At 44.9% G+C, this 22,761-nt stretch overlaps 3 protein-coding genes across 3 annotated transcripts; 2 read left to right on the forward strand and 1 right to left on the reverse strand.

The window, feature by feature from the left end:
• The first annotated feature begins 3,730 nt into the window (after window positions 1-3,730).
• On the forward strand, window positions 3,731-8,246 carry LOC140301426 (gamma-aminobutyric acid receptor-associated protein-like 2). The gene is made up of 4 exons (XM_072379866.1): window positions 3,731-3,975; window positions 6,333-6,388; window positions 6,462-6,634; window positions 8,068-8,246. The coding sequence occupies exons 1-4, from the start codon at window positions 3,942-3,944 to the stop codon at window positions 8,156-8,158; spliced, it is 354 nt and encodes a 117-aa protein (XP_072235967.1). The 5' UTR covers window positions 3,731-3,941; the 3' UTR covers window positions 8,159-8,246.
• A 6,275-nt stretch (window positions 8,247-14,521) lies between these two features.
• Window positions 14,522-15,401, reverse strand: LOC140302311 (C-C motif chemokine 26-like). Its single transcript, XM_072381144.1, has 3 exons — window positions 15,281-15,401; window positions 15,075-15,201; window positions 14,522-14,630 (listed from the first exon to the last, which is right to left on the reverse strand). The coding sequence occupies exons 1-3, from the start codon at window positions 15,342-15,344 to the stop codon at window positions 14,522-14,524; spliced, it is 300 nt and encodes a 99-aa protein (XP_072237245.1). The 5' UTR covers window positions 15,345-15,401.
• Window positions 15,402-21,187: 5,786 nt separating this feature from the next.
• LOC140301430 (C-C motif chemokine 26-like) lies at window positions 21,188-22,072 on the forward strand. Its single transcript, XM_072379869.1, has 3 exons — window positions 21,188-21,306; window positions 21,386-21,512; window positions 21,957-22,072. The coding sequence occupies exons 1-3, from the start codon at window positions 21,243-21,245 to the stop codon at window positions 22,063-22,065; spliced, it is 300 nt and encodes a 99-aa protein (XP_072235970.1). The 5' UTR covers window positions 21,188-21,242; the 3' UTR covers window positions 22,066-22,072.
• The last annotated feature ends 689 nt before the right edge of the window (window positions 22,073-22,761 follow it).

A 22,761-nucleotide genomic window follows, 5' to 3' on the forward strand; every position in this document is an offset into this window, starting at 1 on the left:
CCCTGCAGAAGATGTACGACAACGGCATTTTCAAGGTCTGACTCAGCAGAAAGTGAGGAGAACATGTTTATATCAGCCAGCAAACCTGGAACGAAACAACTCAGAGGTTGGAATGCTGTGTTGAATGTGAATAAAGCAAAATGGAAGCATTTCTAAAGCTAAAAAACATTTATTTCCAAATTAAACTGGACGGACCACAGAAAAGTCCTGATCTTCAGTGAGCTCAGAGAAGGCAGCCGAGTTTCTGGATGTTGTTTCTTTTATTTTCACGGTGGAGTTTCACTTCTTCTGGTTTTAGGGTGAATTATATTTAGCATCTTTTGTGTTTCCTTTAAGAACAAGAAGGCGATGCTGTCCTTCACCACCGGAGCCACAGAGACGATGTTCAGGCCTGACGGGATCAACGGAGACATCAACGTGGCTCTGTGGCCTCTGCAGGTGAGACGAGCGCATGTGCACGGCCTCGTGCACGGCTTCATGCACGGCCTCGTGCACGGCTTCGTGCACGGCTGCAGACAGGACAGGCTGAATCTGAACATCTTATCTGGTCAGACGGGTATCTGATGTTTTCCTTCCTCCCTCACGTTCTTAGTTCCAGATAATTCTTCTTCTCCTGTGAGTGGGAGGTTTAAAGTTCTCTGCATCTGAGGAGAAACACGCAGCATCAGATAGACTCATTATCAGGGGCAATGGAGGGTGCAGAAACCACCTGAAAGCAGCCATGTGACTGAAAAGCTTCACAATTTAAGGTCGTTCATATGCAGACATAATAAAAACCCGACTTATCACACTGTGACATCATTTACTGAACAAAAACTGAGACAAAACACAGGAGCAGTGTGTGAGAAACTAAGTGAACCCTCCCTGCTTCCACTCAGAGGGTAAGTAGTACCCAGGTGCTGCTGATCAATGCTCTGATTAACTGATCATCAAACTTCACATGAATATGATAAGGACCAGAGGATTTTATTTATCACGTCCTATAACATCAACCTGAAGAAAGAAGTGCAACATCTGCAGAGAAAAGTCTTAATTTTCCAGCTGTTTTTGATAGAAACATGAAACCAGCTGAGTGAAAACACCAAAACCAGTCCTAGAATGTCTGAAATGGTTTTCATCTTGGGAGAGGAGCACTTGGAAGGTAAATGTGGTGCAAACAGCTTCAGCCGGAGTTCAGTGAGTAAATGACGAGATAAAGAAGTCTCCATCTGCAGCTTTTAATCCGTTTTACTTCTTCTTCTGCAGTTTTGTCACCAGCTGCTCATCTCAGAGAAACAAACCTAAATAACTGAATTATTGTTCGGGTAATATTTATTTTTCACTTCCAAACTCTGATAATAAAGTAATATTCTACATTATCTCTGATATATGAGAGAACCTTCCTGCAACAACAGGATCAGATCCACCTGCAGCTGTTTCTGGAGAAGATTTACTGAACATCTGTTTTATTTTCCTGCCAACACAGCAGCTGAAGCAGCGAGTTGGCAGCTTATGCTTAGTTTAAGTTCCTCCATGACGCCGTCATTGAACATTCGAGGTTCTGCGTCGAGGGAACGCGTTGCTCTGCAGTTCACCGCCATGCAGCTCGGGGGGGTGGCTGTGTGGTTTCAGGTTATAGCCGAATCTTTGCTTTTCCTTACGGTCACAGTTAACAACAGTAACCAATGGCAACCGAGGTGGAGCAGCTGTATTTGCAGCTGGAGCTCATCGATACTGAAGAACAAATGCTTATATTGCAGATGTTGAAGCAGGCGACAGAGAAGACGTTTTTTTTGTGTGTGTGTGTGTGTGTGGGGGGGGGGGGGGGTGTGAATTTACCCTCTGAGGGACCTGGATGAACAAATGCCGTTTCCATACTTTCGAATGTCAACGGGCCGATTGGACGAGCTTCTTCACCGTGTTCAGCCATTAAGAAAAAGCAACTGCTGGAAATTACGTTCAGAGCCGACCAATCACAGTCCTCGTAGTTAGGGGTTTTTTGGAGGTCACGTCAGGCTACGGCGGAGGGGTCCACGGCGATGACGGAGAAGCATAAACTACGCTTAAGACATGAGTAACCAGCACTGCTGCATTATGATTGGCCAGATCAGCAGCTTCTTCTGTTAGGACCTTATTATGAGTCTGAGTTTGGTCCCTTTCTACTTTTTACTGTAGATTTGTGCTGCATCAGATCTGTTAACATTGTTAGAACATGCAGAATACTTCTGCAGTTCAAGGAGTAAATGACAGAAACGTCTGATCTGCATCAATCTGAACCCTCTGGGTCTAAGAGCCTCACGTTGTACCGGGTCTTAAAGGGTTAAAGAACCCGATAAAAGCAGCGAGCCACGAAAACAATCCAGAAGTTTCAGAAACGCCTCTTTTTGTGTTTCTCTAGAACGGGACTCTGCACTTCTGCGGATTTCAGGTTCTGGCTCCACAGATCTTTTGGAGTCCGGCGCACTGTCCCGCCGACGTTCGCGCCATGATGCTGGAAGGGTGGCGAGCACGGCTGAAAGGACTGCTGACAGAAGAGCCGCTGGCCTTCGTCCGCTGTGAGCTGTTTGACCTCAGCTTTCAGGGGGGCTTCATGCTTCGGCCCGAGGTGAAGGAGGAGCGGGAGAAGCAGCCCTTCGGCCTCACAACGGGACACCACCTCGGGAAGCCGCTGCCGCCTGACAACCAGACCAAAGCTCCCCCCAAAGGTTAAAATAAGAAAGTAGGGCCTGGTCCTCATCATCAGTCTGTATCTATATGTATGTTAATCACTTTATTGTAGTTTCTAACGTTTCATGTGTAAAGCTGAAATAAAACTTGCCTTTTTTCTGCCTGAAAGGTTCAAAGGTCAGAGTTAAGTGGCTGAACAAAGAAAAAACACATTCCTCTGAAAATGCTGAGGAACAAGGACTGAAGATGAGGGAAAAAGCAGAAAATGTCCAAAGAAAAACTGTGAAAGAGCTTCAGAAAGCTGCAGAACTGCTGATCAGGACACTTTAAAGGTTCCAGGAAGGTCTGAGAGAAATGAGGCTGGATTAGGACTTTTCCTTCTATGTACCTTATTGTTAGCTTTGATTTTAGCTGCATTGTTATATCCTCATTTATTTACCGATGGCTATAAGTTCTGCATCTGAAGCCATAATAAATCTGAGGCATTGGGTTTGTGATAGACACTTGTCATCAAACAACACAACTACAGCCAACAAAATGACAGCAAAGACACAAAACAACTATAGATATACTGTGTGCTGTAGCTAACTCACAAAATTCATTAAAGATCTCAAATACAATCTAAATTATTATGTTTCTAAAACGAAACTCCTTCTTGTTCAGAAGTCTTTTACTCTGCCTCTGGGATATTATGATGGAGCACTTTGATTCATCTAAGAAATAATTGTCAGATTATTTTTACAGTAAGACTTTCATGTAGCACCGTTTCCACCTGTGAGTGTGTAATGTTCTTTATAATCAGACTCCTGACACCGAGAACGATCTGTTTGTTTATTTTCGGCGGGTGGGACCACACATTTGTCCGGGGTACACCTAAAGAAATGTTTCCGCATAAAACACTAAAATTTCAAATAAAAGCTTGGTAAAAAATAATAGATGTACTTAAACTTGTACTTAAACAGTCCCACCACTGTATCAGTGATTTATTTTAACGTAAACTTCATCCAAAACAAGCCGGGGAGCGTCCCGGCTCTCCTTGGCGCCCCTCCTCTGCGCGGCAGAGTGGTACGGGCCGCGCTGACGTCACCGGAGGCGGAGCTCGGCAGGCTGCCTGTGAAGCAGGGGAAAAGGATTTGTTGTTTTGCTGAAGTATTGACAGCTGCTGCTCCTCTGACCGTCACCTGAAGAGTTTAAGGTAAAAGGAGAGCTGAGGACACAGGCTTCACCCGCTCATCAACCGACACTCGTGTCTGAAATCTGCTGCATCGAGCGGAGACTGCCCGGAAACGGCAAACATGAAATGGATGTTCAAAGAGGATCACTCGTTGGGTAAGAACCGGGGAGGAGGCTTCATTCTGGTTAAAGTGGCAGAAAATGTCCACGCAGGTGAATATTTTCAGTGTAATCGTGCGGGCGGGCCCGGGCGGGGTTAGTTGTTGGGTTTTCTGTGAGGACGGTGTCACTTCCCGTCGGTTCGGGCTCGGACTGTGGCCTGCCCGTTAGGCTTTGTTTGGAGCGGATCCGCTGGGTCGGTGACAGGTTAAATATGGCCGTTAATGCTGCTGTCAGCGGGTGTCGGAACCAAACCGTCCGCTCCGCCCCACACACGACGTGTTGGTCGTGTCTTTCTTCTTCGGAGACCTGTTCTCGGGCTGAAGGCGGAGACACGGAGCCTCCATTGCGGCCTGAGTCACCGCCAGCGGCCGGAGACGGAGCTGCCTGCAGGCTGGTGATGGCTGGACTGGTGTCTGCAGGCTTGGGAGGCGTCAGCTGGCCGGAGTCCTGCAGGCTTTCATCATCTCAACACACTTTTTATTGATTTGTCTTAACTGATCGGTGTTTCTGTAGATGTGGACACAGCCCTGACACGGAAACATCTGGTTGGAGCAGCAGAAACTCTTCCCATAGTTCAGAAATAAAGTGTTTTTGTGCATCTGATCCCCTTCAGACTTGTTGTGCAGATGTGTTACAGGAGACTTCTGATGCGGGTGAAGGGTTTGAAAGCTCTCTGCATGGACATGGTTCATCTTCAGACTCAGAATCTCCTGAATACAAAGGTCCACGTCATCACCCGCACTTCATCTGATTCCTGCATCAAAACGAGTCTCCAAAGACCACCTGAAGCGGGCCTAAAGCTGCGGATTTGCTGGTTTCCATCAGTCTTTTCCCATTGTGCATCCTTGAATAGGCACCACAGCAGAGCTCCACCTCCTCAGCCTGGAAGCGAGGCTTGTTGGAGATGAACACGCTCTTATTTTTATTACCACAGCTTCACCAATTCCTTTCTGAATATTTAACGCTCCTCTCATGTGCCTGAAATCAGCTGTGAGCCACGTTTGGAGCACCGGGGAAGATCCATCTCTCATCATCTGCTCTCTTCAGCTGATTTCATCCTCTGAAACCCAGCAGGCGACCTTTCGGTTCTGGTTCTTCACAGTAGTTTGGTTTGTAAGAGCCGGGGCTGTGGAACATCAAAGCTACCACCAAGATATCAACATGCATGTTTATCTTTATGCTTTTAGCAGACGCTTTTATCCAAAGCGACTTACAGGTAGAGTAAGGACCCCTACTGGAGGTAATAGAACCTTTCATGCAGGGGATTTGAACCCAGGTCACCCACAATCTTACCACTACACTATCAGTTCCTGGACCGTGTTCATGCATGATATCAGTGTCAGAAAAGACTGATCGGACTGTAATTAAAGGTCGTTCTGAGCCTAAAAAGTTCTGCTTCTGTTTGTGTTCTGCAGCCGTTTGTACACCTGATCTCAGCCCCAAATACTGAGGAATTACTTTGAATATCACAACTCTATTCAACAGAGATACGTGTTTCCTGCTGACAGTTTGCAGCCGACTCACAACCACAGTTTGATGCTTTATTGTATCGGGTGAAGACGTTCGATCCTTCACAGAAAATGAAATAAAATAACGGATCGATGCGGCTTCAGAGCTAAAAGGCAGTTTGAGTTCATATTAAGGTGGTAAAATTCTTTAAAACTCTTTCCAGGTATGTTCAGGTGAAGGTGGGGAGATAAAAACTGTCATTAAGCTCGGCAGCAGGCAGGAGTTTGGACTTTTTCATCCATTCTGAATGAGTGGGACTGGCTCTGTGTGTTTTTTAAAAACATGAACTTTAAAGGGTCTGTAATGATGCATTCAGGGGTTTTACTTCATCATTGGGTGGTTTACCGGCCGGTTTGTTAGAAACACCGGCATCATCTGAACTTCTGCAGCAGATCCTGCAGAAGTTTGACATTTTCTTTGATATTATCTGAAATTCAAAAGGAAAAGTTGTGTTTTGCATGAGTAAATCTTGTGTTTTAAAGGAGAAGCGCAGGAATGCAGTCAGTGCAGCGCTCAGCTGATTGATTGACGGTTTTGTGCAGCTTATTTACCTTTAAAGTGACGTATCGACGGCGTTGTCGTGACCTCGTTCACTGACAGCTCAGAGCTCCACTCCAGGTATTGATGTCTGTCCGTCTCAGCGGGAGGAAGTCATGGCTTTACGTCTGTCTGCAGCCGTTTCCTTTCTTAAACCTGACATGAGTTTGGTTCAAGGCTCTGAAGGCGGCTCTTTAACTCTGATGCTGTTGCAGCGTTTGTTCGTCTTACAGCAAGACGTTAGAACTTCTTTCCTCTGTTTTCACACCAAACCTGATCAACACACATGTCGCTCTGTTCCACAGAACATCGGTGCATAGAGTCCGCCAAAATCCGCAGCAAGTACCCTGACCGGGTCCCGGTAAGTGGACACGATGTGACGCCAGCGGCGGTGTGGCGGAGGCCTGTTTTTATGACACCTGTGTGTTTGGCAGGTGATCGTGGAAAAGGTGTCTGGGTCACAGATCGTGGACATCGACAAAAGGAAGTACCTGGTCCCTTCTGACATCACAGTTGCTCAGTTCATGTGGATTATCAGGAAACGCATCCAGCTGCCATCAGAGAAGGCCATCTTCCTGTTTGTGGACAAGACGGTGCCTCAGTCCAGGTCCGGGTTCAAACACTGCAGGGTTCAGGTTTAAGCCTTCAGGTGGCAGAGCCAAGAAGTCTTTAACAAAGTGATTTAATCAGGACAGACACAGCATATCTGAGGCTAATGTTAACCTCAATATTAGCTAAACAAGCTAACACTGTCTGCAGTCTAAGCCCAAACAAGATGGCGTCAATGACTGTTTCAGCCTGAACAAAATAACAACTTAAGCATAAAGAAGATGACTTCAGCCACTCTTTTGAGTGTATAAAGTCTAAAGTTACCTGTGATTTTAGCCCAACAAAGACAGCATTAAACATTTAGCCTGAAATGCTTCATTTTTATCTTTAAGAGATCATTAGCTGCATCATCAGCACAAAGAAGAAGAAATGTTAGACGGGACTTTATCCCTCACAGGATCACATTAGCAGCTTCATTAGCCTAAACGAGATAATAATAGCATAAACACGCTAACAGTAGCAGCTACATTAGCCTAAACAAGATAATAATAGCATAAACACGCTAACATTAGCAGCTTCATTAGCCTAAATAAGATAATAATAGCATAAACACGCTAACATTAGCAGCTTCATTAGCCTAAACGAGATAATAATAGCATAAACATGCTAACAGTAGCAGCTACATTTGTCTGAACATGTTAAAGTTTGCAGCTGTTAGCTTTATAACCAGAACAATGGTCTAAATAAAAAAACCAAGGGTTTAACTCTTAGGTGTCTGTAATATAAACGTAGGAGGAGGTGTTTGCTGCCTTTATGGAGCAATAATAAGCTCGTAAATCTCAAAACCCACTGTGCATACACAAAGGACGTCTTTTACACAAAAAATTAGTAAACTGATGTACAAATTATTTCTGTGCATGGTTGAATTTATGTGAAATCAATAAAAATAAATAAATAAATAAATAAATAAAATGTGCTCGGGCTTAAAGAAGCCGTTGGTAGCTACGAGCCATGTTAGCTTAATCCTGGTAATATTAGCCTCTGTGTTAGGCTCAGATTTGTTCTGTTCAGGCTAAAGATAACTTCGGCTACATGGCGTTAGCCTAAACCAAATAATAGCTTTATTAGCTTAAACACAATAACGTTGGCAGCTATATTTAAACCAGATAATGTTGGCCAAATGTTATTCTGCACTTTCAGCTTCTATCTTTAGAGATGAGTGGAAAAGATTTCAGTTACGTGAAAAAGTTCATTATAAATAACTGATAAATGACCGATTCATCCAAATACTTTCTGTAGATCAACTGAAGATCATTTTGTTTCGCTGTAAGTTGTTGGAGCGGTTAGAGAAGTTATTTAATCACATCATTAAACCTGTGGAGTGAATCTTAAACCGTTCACAAATATCTGTATATTTCTAATTTCATTGCTTTGAATTGAATCATTTTCATCCTTTTCAGCTCCAGTAAAAACGCTCCTTTTCCGTTTCAGCATCACGATGGGGCAGCTGTACGAGAAGGAAAAGGACGAGGACGGCTTTCTATACGTGGCGTACAGCGGGGAGAACACCTTCGGTTTCTAGAAGCCGCGTTGGCGCCCTGTGCTCACCCCCCCCCCCCACCGTATCAATCACAGCCCTCACTTGGCCCCTGCAAGCAGTGAGGGAAACCCCGGAGAGACAGGATGACACTCACCTGACTGAATGAATGCAGCGAGTGCACTGATGTGTGTGTTCTGGCCCGAGTTGCACCTCCTCTACAGAGTCCTAGATCCAGATTCAGTGTGTTAACATTTCAATTATCTGTTTGATGTTGTGTTTTAGGAACCTTGGTGATTTTCTTGCTTTTTTTAAAGTGATATGTGTGAATGAGTTTTGCTTTTAGTTGTGCTTTCTTCTTTGAAGATGATATTTTAATTCAACGGAAGAGAATTTTAATTTAATTATCTGAAGGTAAGGTAGCTGGATGACCTAACCAATTAAAAGGTGAAAATTAAACCTGGTTATTATTCATTTTTTTTATAATAACTATTTTTAACAAACACACAGCGAAGGTATGAAACCGAAGAACAAAGTTCATGGTTTGAGGACGACTAAACCGCAGATTTCAAAGCTTCATCAGAGCTGCAGTCAAGGAAAAATCTGCAGATTTATTCAAATACACTGAACTTCCAGGTGCAGCACAGGAAAAAAACATTTTCCATTAAAAACATGTGAGTAGCTGTCGGTGTGAGCGCATCCTGGACCTCAGAGGCTTGTATTTGGTGGTTTATCAGTCTCTTTATCAGCTGTTCCATCCCCAGGTTAGTGTAGGAGGAAAAGGGAGGAAGTTCATCTGAGATGGGGAGCATAAGGATGCAGCTGTAGCAGTTTATCTTTCTCTTATTAGGCTTTGCAGTTTTAAAAAGAAAGGTACCATGTCTTCAGGGAGAGGAAAGACCAACAGCCCTGACTGTAAACTAGAAGCATTACTGACTAAATCAGGAAGGAAAAGTGCAGTCAACAGAAATGGCAGCTGTCCCCTACGAGACCGTTTTCTATGGCCACTTAATCTAATCCAGGGTCGCTGGGGGGCTGCAGCCTGTCCCAGGCAGCCATTAGGTGAGAGGTGGGCCCACGCACACACAGACAGGCCTCAGCAGACCAGGAGCCCCCTTAATGTGAGGGGACAGGCCAATCTGAAGCAGTCATTCAAAAGCAAAGAAAAAACTTAAATATCTGCAACCAAGACCAGCATAACAACCATTCTGTGGCGTCAAACTCCCGTCCTCGAGCGCCGCTGCCCTGCAGGTTTGAGATGGTAAAGATTTAAAAGACTGTTGAGTTCTGCACAAACAGCTGATGATCTGAACCGTCCCGGCCGACACAAAGATGGGGGGCAAGTTGCACCCAAAAGCCACAGAGGTGTGGATCACGCCTCCTTTTATTGCCCAGTCCTGAGCCGTGATTGGCTGGAATGGAGCAACTGGCAGGAGTGGAGGACTTGGACCTGGGAAACAGCAGTCATCAAAGTAAGATTGATGGGACGGGACCCCCCCCCCCTCCCTAAGAACAAACATGTTAATTCTCCTTGGATGGACTGTAACACTCGTCCTGTTCAGGTGATTTAAATCCTCCCAACGCTTCAATAAGAAGAGACAAGAGAGAAGAGCTGAATTTAATTGTGTTAAAACAGCTGCATTCACCACCGAAGGAGAGTCACAGCTGAGCTGAGACCCGATCAGGAGCTGAGACCCGATCAGGAACTGAGAACTGATCAGGAGCTGAGACCCGATCAGGAGCTGAGACCCGATCAGGAGCCGAGACCCGATCAGGAGCCGAGACCCGATCAGGAGCCGAGACCCGATCAGGAGCCGTGACCCGATCAGGAGCCGTGACCCGATCAGGAGCTGAGACCCGATCAGGAGCTGAGATCCGATCAGGAGCCGTGACCCGATCAGGAACTGAGACCCGATCAGGAGCCGAGACCCGATCAGGAACTGAGACCCGATCAGGAGCCGAGACCCGATCAGGAGCTGAGACCCGATCAGGAGCTGAGACCCGATCAGGAGCTGAGACCCGATCAGGAGCTGAGAACCGATCAGGAGCTGAGACCCGATCAGGAGCTGAGAACCGATCAGGAGCCGAGACCCGATCAGGAGCCGAGACCCGATCAGGAGCCGAGATCCGATCAGGAACTGAGACCCGATCAGGAGCTGTGACCCGATCAGGAGCTGAGACCCGATCAGGAGCTGAGATCCGATCAGGAGCCGAGACCCGATCAGGAGCTGAGACCCGATCAGGAGCTGAGATCCGATCAGGAGCCGAGACCCGATCAGGAGCTGAGACCCGATCAGGAGCTGAGACCCGATCAGGAGCCGAGATCCGATCAGGAGCCGAGACCCGATCAGGAGCTGAGACCCGATCAGGAGCTGAGACCCGATCAGGAGCTGAGAACCGATCAGGAGCTGAGATCCGATCAGGAGCCGAGACCCGATCAGGAACCGAGACCCGATCAGGAGCCGAGACCCGATCAGGAGCCGAGACCCGATCAGGAACTGTGACCCGATCAGGAGCCGAGACCCGATCAGGAGCCGAGACCCGATCAGGAGCTGAGATCCGATCAGAAGCTGAGACCCGATCAGGAGCTGAGATCCGATCAGAAGCTGAGACCCGATCAGGAGCTGAGACCCGATCAGGAGCCGAGACGCTGGCTGGAGGTCCTCTGGCTTCATGATGGGTCAGTCTGACTGGAGGAGAGCTGAGCAGGTGCAGCACACCTGAAACAGCAGCCATGAGGGGAACACATCTTCTCTGAACTTACTTCCATTAAATGTCGGCCTAGGGCGCCATCTACTGGGGAGGCAGATTTATCGATGCAGGTGTGGATCCATAACTCCACCTCCAGGTTGGCGTCAAAATGAAGAAGAAGAAGCATCTGGAGCAAACAAAAGGAGAGGAGAGGTGAAATCTACACAAACATCCATCCATGTTCCATGAAATGTTTTCTAATTATTGATCGATCAGCAGGTTTCTGACATATTACATTTAAGTATTTAAACTCAGTGTCTTCGGTGATATAATGCGTTTAGTTTCTGATCATTTTCAACTGTCTTTGCATGCTCATATTCTTACTTAGAGAATACATTAGCTCTGATTACGTTACTAAGCAGCACATTATATTGCAGTTTTCATCACACTCTTTCTCTGCAGCCTCCTGTTCGCTTGTGCTCTGCGCAGCGGGAGATTTTCTGTGCACAAACTTTATTTTGCAGATTAAATGTTCTGACAGGCAGAAACCATCCAAAGGTACCGGCGTGAAGTGAGACGGTCTCTGTTGTGTGAAGCTTCTCATCCTAAATGAGGAGTTGAAGTGAACTGCAGCACACTCTCGTCCACCAGGTGGCGATAATGTGCCCTGATCGTCTCTGGCGTAAATAATCAGGTTATTGGAGAAGAACAACGTCAGTTGTGTGTCTGTGGTTGTGTCTGAAATCACTCACTCGTTCCTAACTCCTTACATAAAGAAATAAATGGAGTGGACTCTTCAGTGAGCTCAACAGAAAACTCTTTCGGACACTACTCTTGGCGCCGGTAATGACGTCATCGCTGTCGCACAATTAAGACGTACCACATTAACGTCTCACACAATACTTGTCCCTTTACTACAGCATTTTTTTTAAATTAGAGGCTTTTTATTGCTGTTCTGTAATTTTTATTTCGTATTTTGTTCACTATTTAAGCATATTTTCATATTTGGTTCTCTTGGCTCTTGAGTAACAGCAGGTTACAGTGAAATGTTTAATGTTTTAATTATATTCTGTTCGTTTCTTTAACAATGAAAGTAGGAAGCCATTTAAATTACCTTGTTTTGAAATGTGTAATAATATAAAAATGGAATAAACTGGATTTGTGACTGTTGTACTGAATTAATTTGCACCTGTCATCCAACAGCGAATTCACCGGAAAAAAAAACAACTTTTACTCACTCCTAACCGGCTGTGGAGGCGAGACGTTGCATGATGGGATATCTTGCTCCGGTTAGTGACCATCGCATGTTGACTACATTTCGCAGTGCATTGTGGGATACATTCAGTGCACTATATAGTGAACATTTATAATCACTAAACATTCGGACACCACCACAAAATGGCGTGGGCACAATATAGTGGTGATGTGGGCTTATTGTGTGCTTATGAGATGGCAACATGTCTCCTGAGGTTAAAGGTCAAACCACAGAAGGAGTTTTCTGGGTTCAGTGCACAGCGGAGAAGTTTTGAGCTTCTTCATCATTAGTTTGTGATAACTTTGTGTCTCTGGTTGTTCTGCTGGTTATTTGTGAGTCATCAGAAATGTTCTCCCTTACATTTCAAGCTATTTCTGTAATCATTTTGAATCATCGTCTTTTCTTTCAAGCTTATCGGTGCATCTCTGGTCATTTTGGGCCACCCTGTGCTTGGTCCTTGCTGTCATCACGTGCCTCTTTTTGACTGTTTTGTGTCTCCTCATCATTGCAGAATCTGAAGCTGACCCATGTGATTATCTGTAAGCTGTGTTTGGTCACTTTAGTAGCATATAAAAGTACCATAAAGTGCAGCAGTTATATTAACCTCCAACAGGCTGTAAATGTGAGCACTCTGCAGGCCTGTCACATGCTGAAGCTGCTGGGATTTCTAGGTAAAACAAGAGGAACAGAAAGTTAAGATAGTGATTAAACTGGATTGAAGGAAGTGTAACAGTGTCTGAGGCACTTTCAGAGGAACTAATGAGGAAGTGGTCGCTGAATTCTCCTAAAGTTTGGATTCTGAAAAGTCTCATATTGTTTCCCATTTTATTCTTTTCTTGGGATTAATGTCACTCTGAATAAGAACAAACCATTTTATAATGTGTTGTCTCAGTTTATTCTGTTTCTTATATTGATCAGCAGTTTCTTTCTGTCTACCTTTAAACTAACTTTTAAAGCACTTTGATCAATATTGTTGCTTTTAAACATGTTATAGAAATGAAATTGGCATGAGCATCTAACCTGCAGGTTTGTGGCAGCTTCCCTGTTAAACTGGAGCTGGATTAGTTGTATTTTGGGAGTTATGTGGCCTGAAGTAAACGACTGCACTCTGTGCCTTTGCTCTGAGAATATTTCACTATATTTACACGTGTTGCTGAAAAGTGAAGGCGAGCCCTCAGGGGACCAAACTGAATCAGGGTTTAATGGCCACATTTTCTACAGATCTGCAGACGTTTGCCAGGTGCCAACTCTGATTCTGACGGTGTTTTCTGAAAGTAGAACGATGCCAGATTTCCTGTATTTCTGTAGGTTTTATTTGGAAGAGGGAAAGCCGTGTGGTAGAGAAAGAAGAGGAGGAGCGATGATGACAAATGAACAAACGTGTGCTATAGCTCTGTTAGCTCTGTTAGCTCATAGCTCTGTTAGCTCATAGCTCTGTTAGCTTATAGCTCTGTTAGCTCATAGCTCTGTTAGCTCATAGCTCTGTTAGCTCATAGCTCTGTTAGCTCATAGCTGCTGTTAGCTTATAGCTCTGTTAGCTCATAGCTCTGTTAGCTCATAGCTCTGTTAGCTCATAGCTCTGTTAGCTTATAGCTCTGTTAGCTCATAGCTCTGTTAGCTTATAGCTCATAGCTGCTGTTATGTGGCTACTTGCAGCTATAGGAGAGCTAACGGAGGGATTTCTACACAGGCACTCTACTGGGACCACTTCATCCACACGCCCCCCTGCAGCACAGCTCATTCACTCCGGTAAGAACGGATTCCATTGATTAACAATTACTTTTATGACACAATAAAAAGTCCAAAAACTCCTGAGGTTCTGAGTCAGACCGGGTCCAGTTTGGTTCCACCTCTCTGAGGTCACACCTTAGAGTTTTCTTACAGTTTATCAGCTGCTGTGAAGCTCTGCTGCCCCCAGTGGCCCCAACAGTTAAAGCAGATTTAAGATACCAGTTCAGTCGATGTTTGATCAATTAAAACACTCCATAAGTTTGTGAACCCTAAAACTTTGAAGCACTGCTTTGTTTAGCCTGTTCAAACAGATTTTGATGTGCTTTAACTGGACATAATTTAACCTCCTGCTCTGCTCCTCAAACATTTGCTGCACTTTTTATCTCAGAAGCCGAAAAGATAAATCTGTGGCTGAGATTTGAGCCAAAGTTTAGGAACCCCTCGTCTCAGCTTCATGAAACAGGTTGAGGAAAAATAAAGAGCACCGAACAGCAAATAGAAAACTACAGCTTTTATTGTGAAACTTTGTCCTGTAAACTACATGAGAACACAGATGAACTCTGGTGGTTGTGTTAAATATCACAGCAACATGCTGTGGAACTGAGTGAAAAAGCTCATCAGCTGCAGCTCTGCATCAGTCCATGTCAGACATGAGCTGTGAGTTATTAAAGCATCATTTACACGGAACAATTATTCTGTACAGAGAAACATTCGCACACTTTCCAAAGCTCTCAGAGTGTAGAGGAGCTGTTTGAAGATTTCTTAAATGCTTTCAGCGTTTTCTTGGCCCAAATCCAGTCGGGATCAATGCAAAACTTCTTTCCAATCACCGTGGTGACGCTGCAGGAAACACACAGGGTACAAGATGAAAGCAGAGCAGCCAGAGAAAGCAGCGGCTGTGGAGCAGGCTCAGCTCCGCTGTTTCAGAAAAGCAAGCCGAGCTGTTCCAGGCCCTTCGGTGAGGACACAGCTCACATGCACACCGTTTACTGGCTGGATTCAAACCTGCACAATAATCCCAACTCTGACACATGGGGACCTCACAGCTGGAGGAAGAAGAAGAAAACAGCTGTGTGAGCCACACAGTGCTGTGAAACGGAGAGAAACCTTCATTCTGGAGCTCGGTAGCAGCTAAATGACACATTTTCAGACGAAGCAGGACTCAACATCCCGAGGTTAATGTCTCCTGTCAGGTTAATACAAGCTGCACGGGTCCGAGTCATAGCATGAACATGTGTGGGAGACAGCTCAAACACGTGTGTGCGGCTTCATCTTCATACTCACATGACGGCTTTGAGTCTGCAGTCGCTGGAGGTCATCGCCACGTGCTTCACCTTCTGCTTAGGAACGGTTGTCCGGTTGTGCTGTAAGCAGCATCCTTCTTTAAAGATCATCTTCAGAGCAGACAGACCTGTGGATGCAAGCACAGCTCAGCTCACATGCAGCTCAGACTCAAACAGTGGACAGCTGGCACAAGCAGAGTTACTGACCGGCAGAGCTGTGGCACAGGAAGCAGACGAGGACCAGCAGCCCGAGAGTCAGCAGCGTCTTCATGGTTCTCCACACGTGGAAGTTGTGCTGAGTGGAAGAAGCTGTGAAGTGTGCAGGACTGCTCTGATCTGCTCTGATCTTATACAGCTCCACACTTCAGCATTCATGCTGATTCACGTTCTGAGAAACAGCTCCTTCTTCCTCCTCTGCTTCCGTTTTCTCGGGCTTCTTCTGCCCTGAGGAGGAAATGTGGAGCAACTTCACATTTTCTCTGTAGAGCAAATTCTTCAAACAGCCTCAAAGCTTCAAAGAAAACTCACTTCACCCCATTCAGTGCTGCAGAAAACTGTCTTTGGACATCGTGTCACATTTCTTTATTTCTCAGGAAACTGCTAAAATCAACACTTAAAGGGGAACTCCGGTATTTTTATTCACTTTCTACACACTCGTCTGCTGGGATGATGTCATCGCCCCCCCCCTGCAGCACAGCTCATTCACTCCGGTAAGAACGTCCATCTTACTCAAAGTCTTGGTTCACGTCGTCAAAATCTGATAAATATCCTGCCATGTTGCACAAAACTATCAGCAGCAAACTCTGTGTGAAGTTAGCCGACTGTCACAGAGCACGGAGTGAATAAACTGTGCTGCAGGGGGGCGTGTGGATGAAGTGGTCCCAGTAGAGTGCCTGTGTAGAAATCCCTCCGTTAGCTCTCCTATAGCTGCAAGTAGCCACATAACAGCAGCTATGAGCTAACAGAGCTATAGCACATGTTCGTTCATTCATTCTTCTTAAAGTATTGGTGAAATAAAGACAGATAATGCCTTATTTAGAGACTGCATCTTCATCACTTAAAGGGGAACTCCGGTATTTTCATATCCATTCAGTGCTGCAACGCATACTATAGCTCTGTTAGCTCATAGCTGCTGTGTTGTTGTTATTGGATACTGGAGTTCCCCTTGAAGTGTTCTCAAATAAAGTAATTATTTCAGAATTATACTGTCATTATTCTCAGTAATCCACATATTCGTCCATAAGAGTCTCTGACTCCACTTCAGCTTCCTGTAAAGCATCCAAATGAAAGTTGTTCATTAATCAGGGAGGACAGCATACAGCTGATGCTCAGCTGCACTCCTCCACACTGCCAAATGAAACCAGTCTGTCAGGGAGACTAAAAGCTTTGAACTCTTTATTTCACAGATTTTAAGATTCTTCACTGACCAACTTCATTTTACTGAGAAAACAGAAGCAAACGTAGAACCTGCTGCAGCAACACTCAGTAAAAGCTGTTCTGGAGTCAAAGAAAGACAGAAAGTTTATAGAATCTACAGCAACAGCTTCTGGAGCTTCTCCAACCAGCAGGTTACCTGCTGCCAGGTGAGGGTGTCAGGATTGGGTATAAAAGCAGCTTCCACCAAAGGTTCAGCCTCTCCAACAAGGATGGGTCGTGGCTCACCGCTTTGGGCCAAACTCCATCAGAGAATCATCAATAAGTTCAGGAAATATTCCTCAGAGTCAGACTGTAAAGAACTTTGGTCTTTCAGCATCTACAGAGCAGAATATTGGGAACAGATTCAGGGAGTCTGGGGAAATCTCAGGGTGGAAAGTGATGGGGATCAAGCAGGAGCTGGCTTAGTCTTTAGCAAATATCAGCAAGTGTCCAAGGACTGAACTGTGCACGAAATCCAAGGATTAGTCTGAGATATGTTGGTCTGTTGGTGTCACTGTGGGGCAGATAAGACACGTACAGAGCAGTGAAGCTGAAGAATCCGACCTTCGGAACCAGCAGTTCTCACAGAAAACATCTGAGTTTATTAAACTTAATTATTAAATCAGTGGTACTTTGATGAAGAAAGGGCTGGAAAAGGTCCAGTTAAGGTCCAGACTGACTCTGGTTGCATGGCTCAGCTGACCCTGAAACATCCCATAGTTCTGCTGCTACAGGCCATGTCGTTATCACTATAAAACAGAAATATATCTCATTTAAATAACAGATCCGGGTGGTTTTTGAGGGCAGAATCCCAGACTTTCAGTTCCAGTGAAGATAAATTCGTGGAGCTTTAGTTCTGCTGGTTGCAGAGAACTGTTGGTGGTGACGACACCGCTGGTTCGGTTTAATGTGAATGAAGAGTCGTATTTTCACTTCCTTCTTGGCTCTTATTATTAATTCCAGTGTTTTGAGGATGTCCGGAGGTTCAGGTTCAGGGGAAACGTGGTAGTCTGGAGCTAAAAACATCCGTCCTTCCATCATTTTCCTCTTTTCCGACGTCCTGACTGAATAACTCTGACCAAACTTCCTCATCGTTTATCTTCTAATTATTGAAGGTGCAGAGACACACAAGCAGCTGAATAAACAGCAGCTATATGGTGGTGAGCAGCGTGCCTGCTGCCATAATCTGATTTTCACTTCCTCTTCTGAATCCAACAGAGGCAAAACATTTCTGTGAAGAAGTCTCGACTCTTTTCACACTTCGACTTTGATAAAAGTAACATGTTTGTTTTATAATTCCAGGCATAACACTTCAGTTAAAGAGATCACTTCCTGATTCCACATTCATTCAGATCTGTTGTTTAAAGGGGAACTCCGGTGTTTTTAAACCTTATTTCTGGCATGAAATACGTTCATCTGCTCACTGAGAACAGTTTGGTGAAAGTCGGCGTCCTTCAGAAGATATTTAGATAACTGGAGATCCATATAACGGAGTGAACGGGGCTTAGAGGATGCAGCCTCTAAATAAGGCATTATCTGTCTTTATTTCACCAATACTTTAAGAAGAATGAATGAATGAACGTGTGCTATAGCTCTGTTAGCTCATAGCTGCTGTTATGTGGCTACTTGCAGCTATAGGAGAGCTAACGGAGGGAGTTCTACACAGGCACTCTACTGGGACCACTTCATCCACACGCCCCCCTGCAGCACAGTTTATTCACTCCGTGCTCTGTGACAGTCGGCTAACTTCACACAGAGTTTGCTGCTGATAGTTTTGTGCAACATGGCAGGATATTTATCAGATTTTGACGACGTGAACGACGACTTTGAGTAAGATGGACGTTCTTACCGGAGTGAATGAGCTGTGCTGCAGGGGGGCGTGTGGATGAAGTGGTCCCAGTAGAGTGCCTGTGTAGAAATCCCTCCGTTAGCTCTCCTATAGCTGCAAGTAGCCACATAACAGCAGCTATAAGCTAACAGAGCTATGAGCTAACAGAGCTATAGCACACGTTCATTCATTCATTCTTCTTAAAGTATTGGTGAAATAAAGACAGATAATGCCTTATTTAGAGGCTGCATCCTCTAAGCCCCGTTCACTCCGTTATATGGATCTCCAGTTATCTAAATATCTTCTGAAGGACGCCGACTTTCACCAAACTGTTCTCGGTGAGCAGATGAACGTATTTCATGCCAGAAATAAGGTTTAAAAACACCGGAGTTCCCCTTTAAACAACAGATCTGAATGAATGTGGAATCAGGAAGTGATCTCTTTAACTGAAGTGTTATGCCTGGAATTATAAAACAAACATGTTACTTTTATCAAAGTCGAAGTGTGAAAAGAGCCGAGACTTCTTCACAGAAATGTTTTGCCTCTGTTGGATTCAGAAGAGGAAGTGAAAATCAGATTATGGCAGCAGGCACGCTGCTCACCACCATATAGCTGCTGTTTATTCAGCTGCTTGTGTGTCTCTGCACCTTCAATAATTAGAAGATAAACGATGAGGAAGTTTGGTCAGAGTTATTCAGTCAGGACGTCGGAAAAGAGGAAAATGATGGAAGGACGGATGTTTTTAGCTCCAGACTACCACGTTTCCCCTGAACCTGAACCTCCGGACATCCTCAAAACACTGGAATTAATAATAAGAGCCAAGAAGGAAGTGAAAATACGACTCTTCATTCACATTAAACTGAACCAGCGGTGTTGTCACCACCAACAGTTCTCTGCAACCAGCAGAACTAAAGCTCCACGAATTTATCTTCACTGGAACTGAAAGTCTGGGATTCTGCCCTCAAAAACCACCCGGATCTGTTATTTAAATGAGATATAGTTCTGTTTTATAGTGATAACGACATGGCCTGTAGCAGCAGAACTATGGGATGTTTCAGGGTCAGCTGAGCCATGCAACCAGAGTCAGTCTGGACCTTAACTGGACCTTTTCCAGCCCTTTCTTCATCAAAGTACCACTGATTTAATAAGTTAAGTTTAATAAACTCTGAATTGTTTTCAAAGACAGTTGTTTTCTGTGAGAACTGCTGGTTCCGAAGGTCGGATTCTTCAGCTTCACTGCTCTGTACGTGTCTTATCTGCCCCACAGTGACACCAACAGACCAACATATCTCAGACTAATCCTTGGATTTCGTGCACAGTTCAGTCCTTGGACACTTGCTGATATTTGCTAAAGACTAAGCCAGCTCCTGCTTGATCCCCATCACTTTCCACACTGAGGTTTCCCCAGACTCCCTGAATCTGTTCACAATATTCTGCTCTGTAGATGCTGAAAGACCAAAGTTCTTTCCAGTCTGACTCTGAGGAATATTTCCTGAACTTATTGATGATTCTCTGATGGAGTTTGGCCCAAAGCGGTGAGCCACGACCCATCCTTGTTGGAGAGGCTGAACCTTTGGTGGAAGCTGCTTTTATACCCAATCCTGACACCCTCACCTGGCAGCAGGTAACCTGCTGGTTGGAGAAGCTCCAGAAGCTGTTGCTGTAGATTCTATAAACTTTCTGTCTTTATTTGGCTCCAGAACAGCTTTTACTGAGTGATGCTGCTGCAGAATCTACTTTTGCTTCTGTTTTCTCAGTAAAATGAAGTTGGTCAGTGAAGAATCTTAAAATCTGTGAAATAAAGAGTTCAAAGCTTTTAGTCTCCCTGACAGACTGGTTTCATTTGGCAGTGTGGAGGAGTGCAGCTGAGCCTCATCTGTATGCTGTCCTCCCTGATTAATGAACAACTTTCATTTGGATGCTTTACAGGAAGCTGAAGTGGAGTCAGAGACTCTTATGGACGAATATGTGGATTACTGAGAATAATGACAGTATAATTCTGAAATAATTACTTTATTTGAGAACACTTCAAGGGGAACTCCAGTATCCAATAACAACAACACAGCAGCTATGAGCTAACAGAGCTATAGTATGCATTGCAGCACTGAATGAATATAAAAATACCGGAGTTCCCCTTTAAGTGATGAAGATGCAGCCTCTAAATAAGGCATTATCTGTCTTTATTTCACCAATACTTTAAGAAGAATGAATGAATGAACGTGTGCTATAGCTCTGTTAGCTCATAGCTGCTGTTATGTGGCTACTTGCAGCTATAGGAGAGCTAACGGAGGGATTTCTACACAGGCACTCTACTGGGACCACTTCATCCACACGCCCCCCTGCAGCACAGTTTATTCACTCCGTGCTCTGTGACAGTCGGCTAACTTCACACAGAGTTTGCTGCTGATAGTTTTGTGCAACATGGCAGGATATTTATCAGATTTTGACAACGTGGACGATGACTTTGAGTAAGATGGACGTTCTTACCGGAGTGAATAAACTGTGCTGCAGGGGGGGGCGATGACATCATCCCAGCAGACAATTTTGTAGAAAGTGAATAAAAATACTGGAGTTCCCCTTTAAGTGTTGATTTTAGCAGTTTCCTGAGAAATAAAGAAGTGTGACATGATGTCCAAAGACAGTTTTCTGCAGCACTGAATGGGGTGAAGTGAGTTTTCTGTGAAGCTTTGAGGCTGTTTGAAGAATTTGCTCTACAGAGAAAATGTGAAGTTGCTCCACATTTCCTCCTCAGGGCAGAAGAAGCCCGAGAAAACAGAAGCAGAGGAGGAAGAAGGAGCTGTTTCTCAGAACGTGAATCAGCATGAATGCTGAAGTGTGGAGCTGTATAAGATCAGAGCAGATCAGAGCAGTCCTGCACACTTCACAGCTTCTTCCACTCAGCACAACTTCCACGTGTGGAGAACCATGAAGACGCTGCTGACTCTCGGGCTGCTGGTCCTCGTCTGCTTCCTGTGCCACAGCTCTGCCGGTCAGTAACTCTGCTTGTGCCAGCTGTCCACTGTTTGAGTCTGAGCTGCATGTGAGCTGAGCTGTGCTTGCATCCACAGGTCTGTCTGCTCTGAAGATGATCTTTAAAGAAGGATGCTGCTTACAGCACAACCGGACAACCGTTCCTAAGCAGAAGGTGAAGCACGTGGCGATGACCTCCAGCGACTGCAGACTCAAAGCCGTCATGTGAGTATGAAGATGAAGCCGCACACACGTGTTTGAGCTGTCTCCCACACATGTTCATGCTATGACTCGGACCCGTGCAGCTTGTATTAACCTGACAGGAGACATTAACCTCGGGATGTTGAGTCCTGCTTCGTCTGAAAATGTGTCATTTAGCTGCTACCGAGCTCCAGAATGAAGGTTTCCCTCCGTTTCACAGCACTGTGTGGCTCACACAGCTGTTTTCTTCTTCTTCCTCCAGCTGTGAGGTCCCCATGTGTCAGAGTTGTGATTATTGTGCAGGTTTGAATCCAGCCAGTAAACGGTGTGCATGTGAGCTGTGTCCTCACCGAAGGGCCTGGAACAGCTCGGCTTGCTTTTCTGAAACAGCGGAGCTGAGCCTGCTCCACAGCCGCTGCTTTCTCTGGCTGCTCTGGTTTCATCTTGTACCCTGTGTGTTTCCTGCAGCGTCACCACGGTGATTGGAAAGAAGTTTTGCATCGATCCCGACTGGATTTGGGCCAAGAAAACGCTGAAAGCATTTAAGAAATCTTCAAACAGCTCCTCTACACTCTGAGAGCTTTGGAAAGTGTGCGAATGTTTCTCTGTACAGAATAATTCTTCCGTGTAAATGATGCTTTAATAACTCACAGCTCATGTCTGACATGGACTGATGCAGAGCTGCAGCTGATGAGCTTTTTCACTCAGTTCCACAGCATGTTGCTGTGATATTTAACACAACCACCAGAGTTCATCTGTGTTCTCATGTAGTTTACAGGACAAAGTTTCACAATAAAAGCTGTAGTTTTCTATTTGCTGTTCGGTGCTCTTTATTTTGCCTCAACCTGTTTCATGAAGCTGAGACGAGGGGTTCCTAAACTTTGGCTCAAATCTCAGCCACAGATTTATCTTTTCGGCTTCTGAGATAAAAAGTGCAGCAAATGTTTGAGGAGCAGAGCAGGAGGTTAAATTATGTCCAGTTAAGGCACATCAAACTCTGTTTGAACAGGCTAAACAAAGCAGTGCTTCAAAGTTTTAGGGTTCACAAACTTATGGAGTGTTTTAAGTGATCAAACATCTACTGAACTGGTGTCTTAAATCTGCTTTAACTGGTGGAGCCACTGGGGGGCAGCAGAGCTTCACAGCAGCTGATAAACTGTAAGAAAACTCTAAGGTGTGACCTCAGAGAGGTGGAACCAAACTGGACCCGGTCTGACTCAGAACCTCAGGAGTTTTTGGACTTTTTATTGTGTCATAAAAGTAATTGTTAATC

This window comes from Leuresthes tenuis, unplaced genomic scaffold, assembly GCF_036924035.1.
Source record: "Leuresthes tenuis unplaced genomic scaffold, fLeuTen1.0.hap1 SCAF_2, whole genome shotgun sequence".
NCBI classification, from domain to species: Eukaryota; Metazoa; Chordata; class Actinopteri; order Atheriniformes; family Atherinopsidae; genus Leuresthes; species Leuresthes tenuis.

Bases quoted from the DNA above. Each gene is read 5' to 3' on its own strand.
- LOC140301426 (XM_072379866.1), top strand. From the start codon at position 3,942: ATGAAATGGATGTTCAAAGAGGATCACTCGTTGG. The intron at 3,976-6,332 runs GTAAGAACCGGG...TCTGTTCCACAG, and splicing joins CAAAGAGGATCACTCGTTGG to AACATCGGTGCATAGAGTCC. The intron at 6,635-8,067 runs GTCCGGGTTCAA...TTTCCGTTTCAG, and splicing joins AAGACGGTGCCTCAGTCCAG to CATCACGATGGGGCAGCTGT.
- LOC140302311 (XM_072381144.1), bottom strand. From the start codon at position 15,344: ATGAAGACGCTGCTGACTCTCGGGCTGCTGGTCCTCGTCTGCTTCCTG. The intron at 15,202-15,280 runs GTCAGTAACTCT...TTGCATCCACAG, and splicing joins CCTGTGCCACAGCTCTGCCG to GTCTGTCTGCTCTGAAGATG. The intron at 14,631-15,074 runs GTGAGTATGAAG...TGTTTCCTGCAG, and splicing joins TGCAGACTCAAAGCCGTCAT to CGTCACCACGGTGATTGGAA.
- LOC140301430 (XM_072379869.1), top strand. From the start codon at position 21,243: ATGAAGACGCTGCTGACTCTCGGGCTGCTGGTCCTCGTCTGCTTCCTG. The intron at 21,307-21,385 runs GTCAGTAACTCT...TTGCATCCACAG, and splicing joins CCTGTGCCACAGCTCTGCCG to GTCTGTCTGCTCTGAAGATG. The intron at 21,513-21,956 runs GTGAGTATGAAG...TGTTTCCTGCAG, and splicing joins TGCAGACTCAAAGCCGTCAT to CGTCACCACGGTGATTGGAA.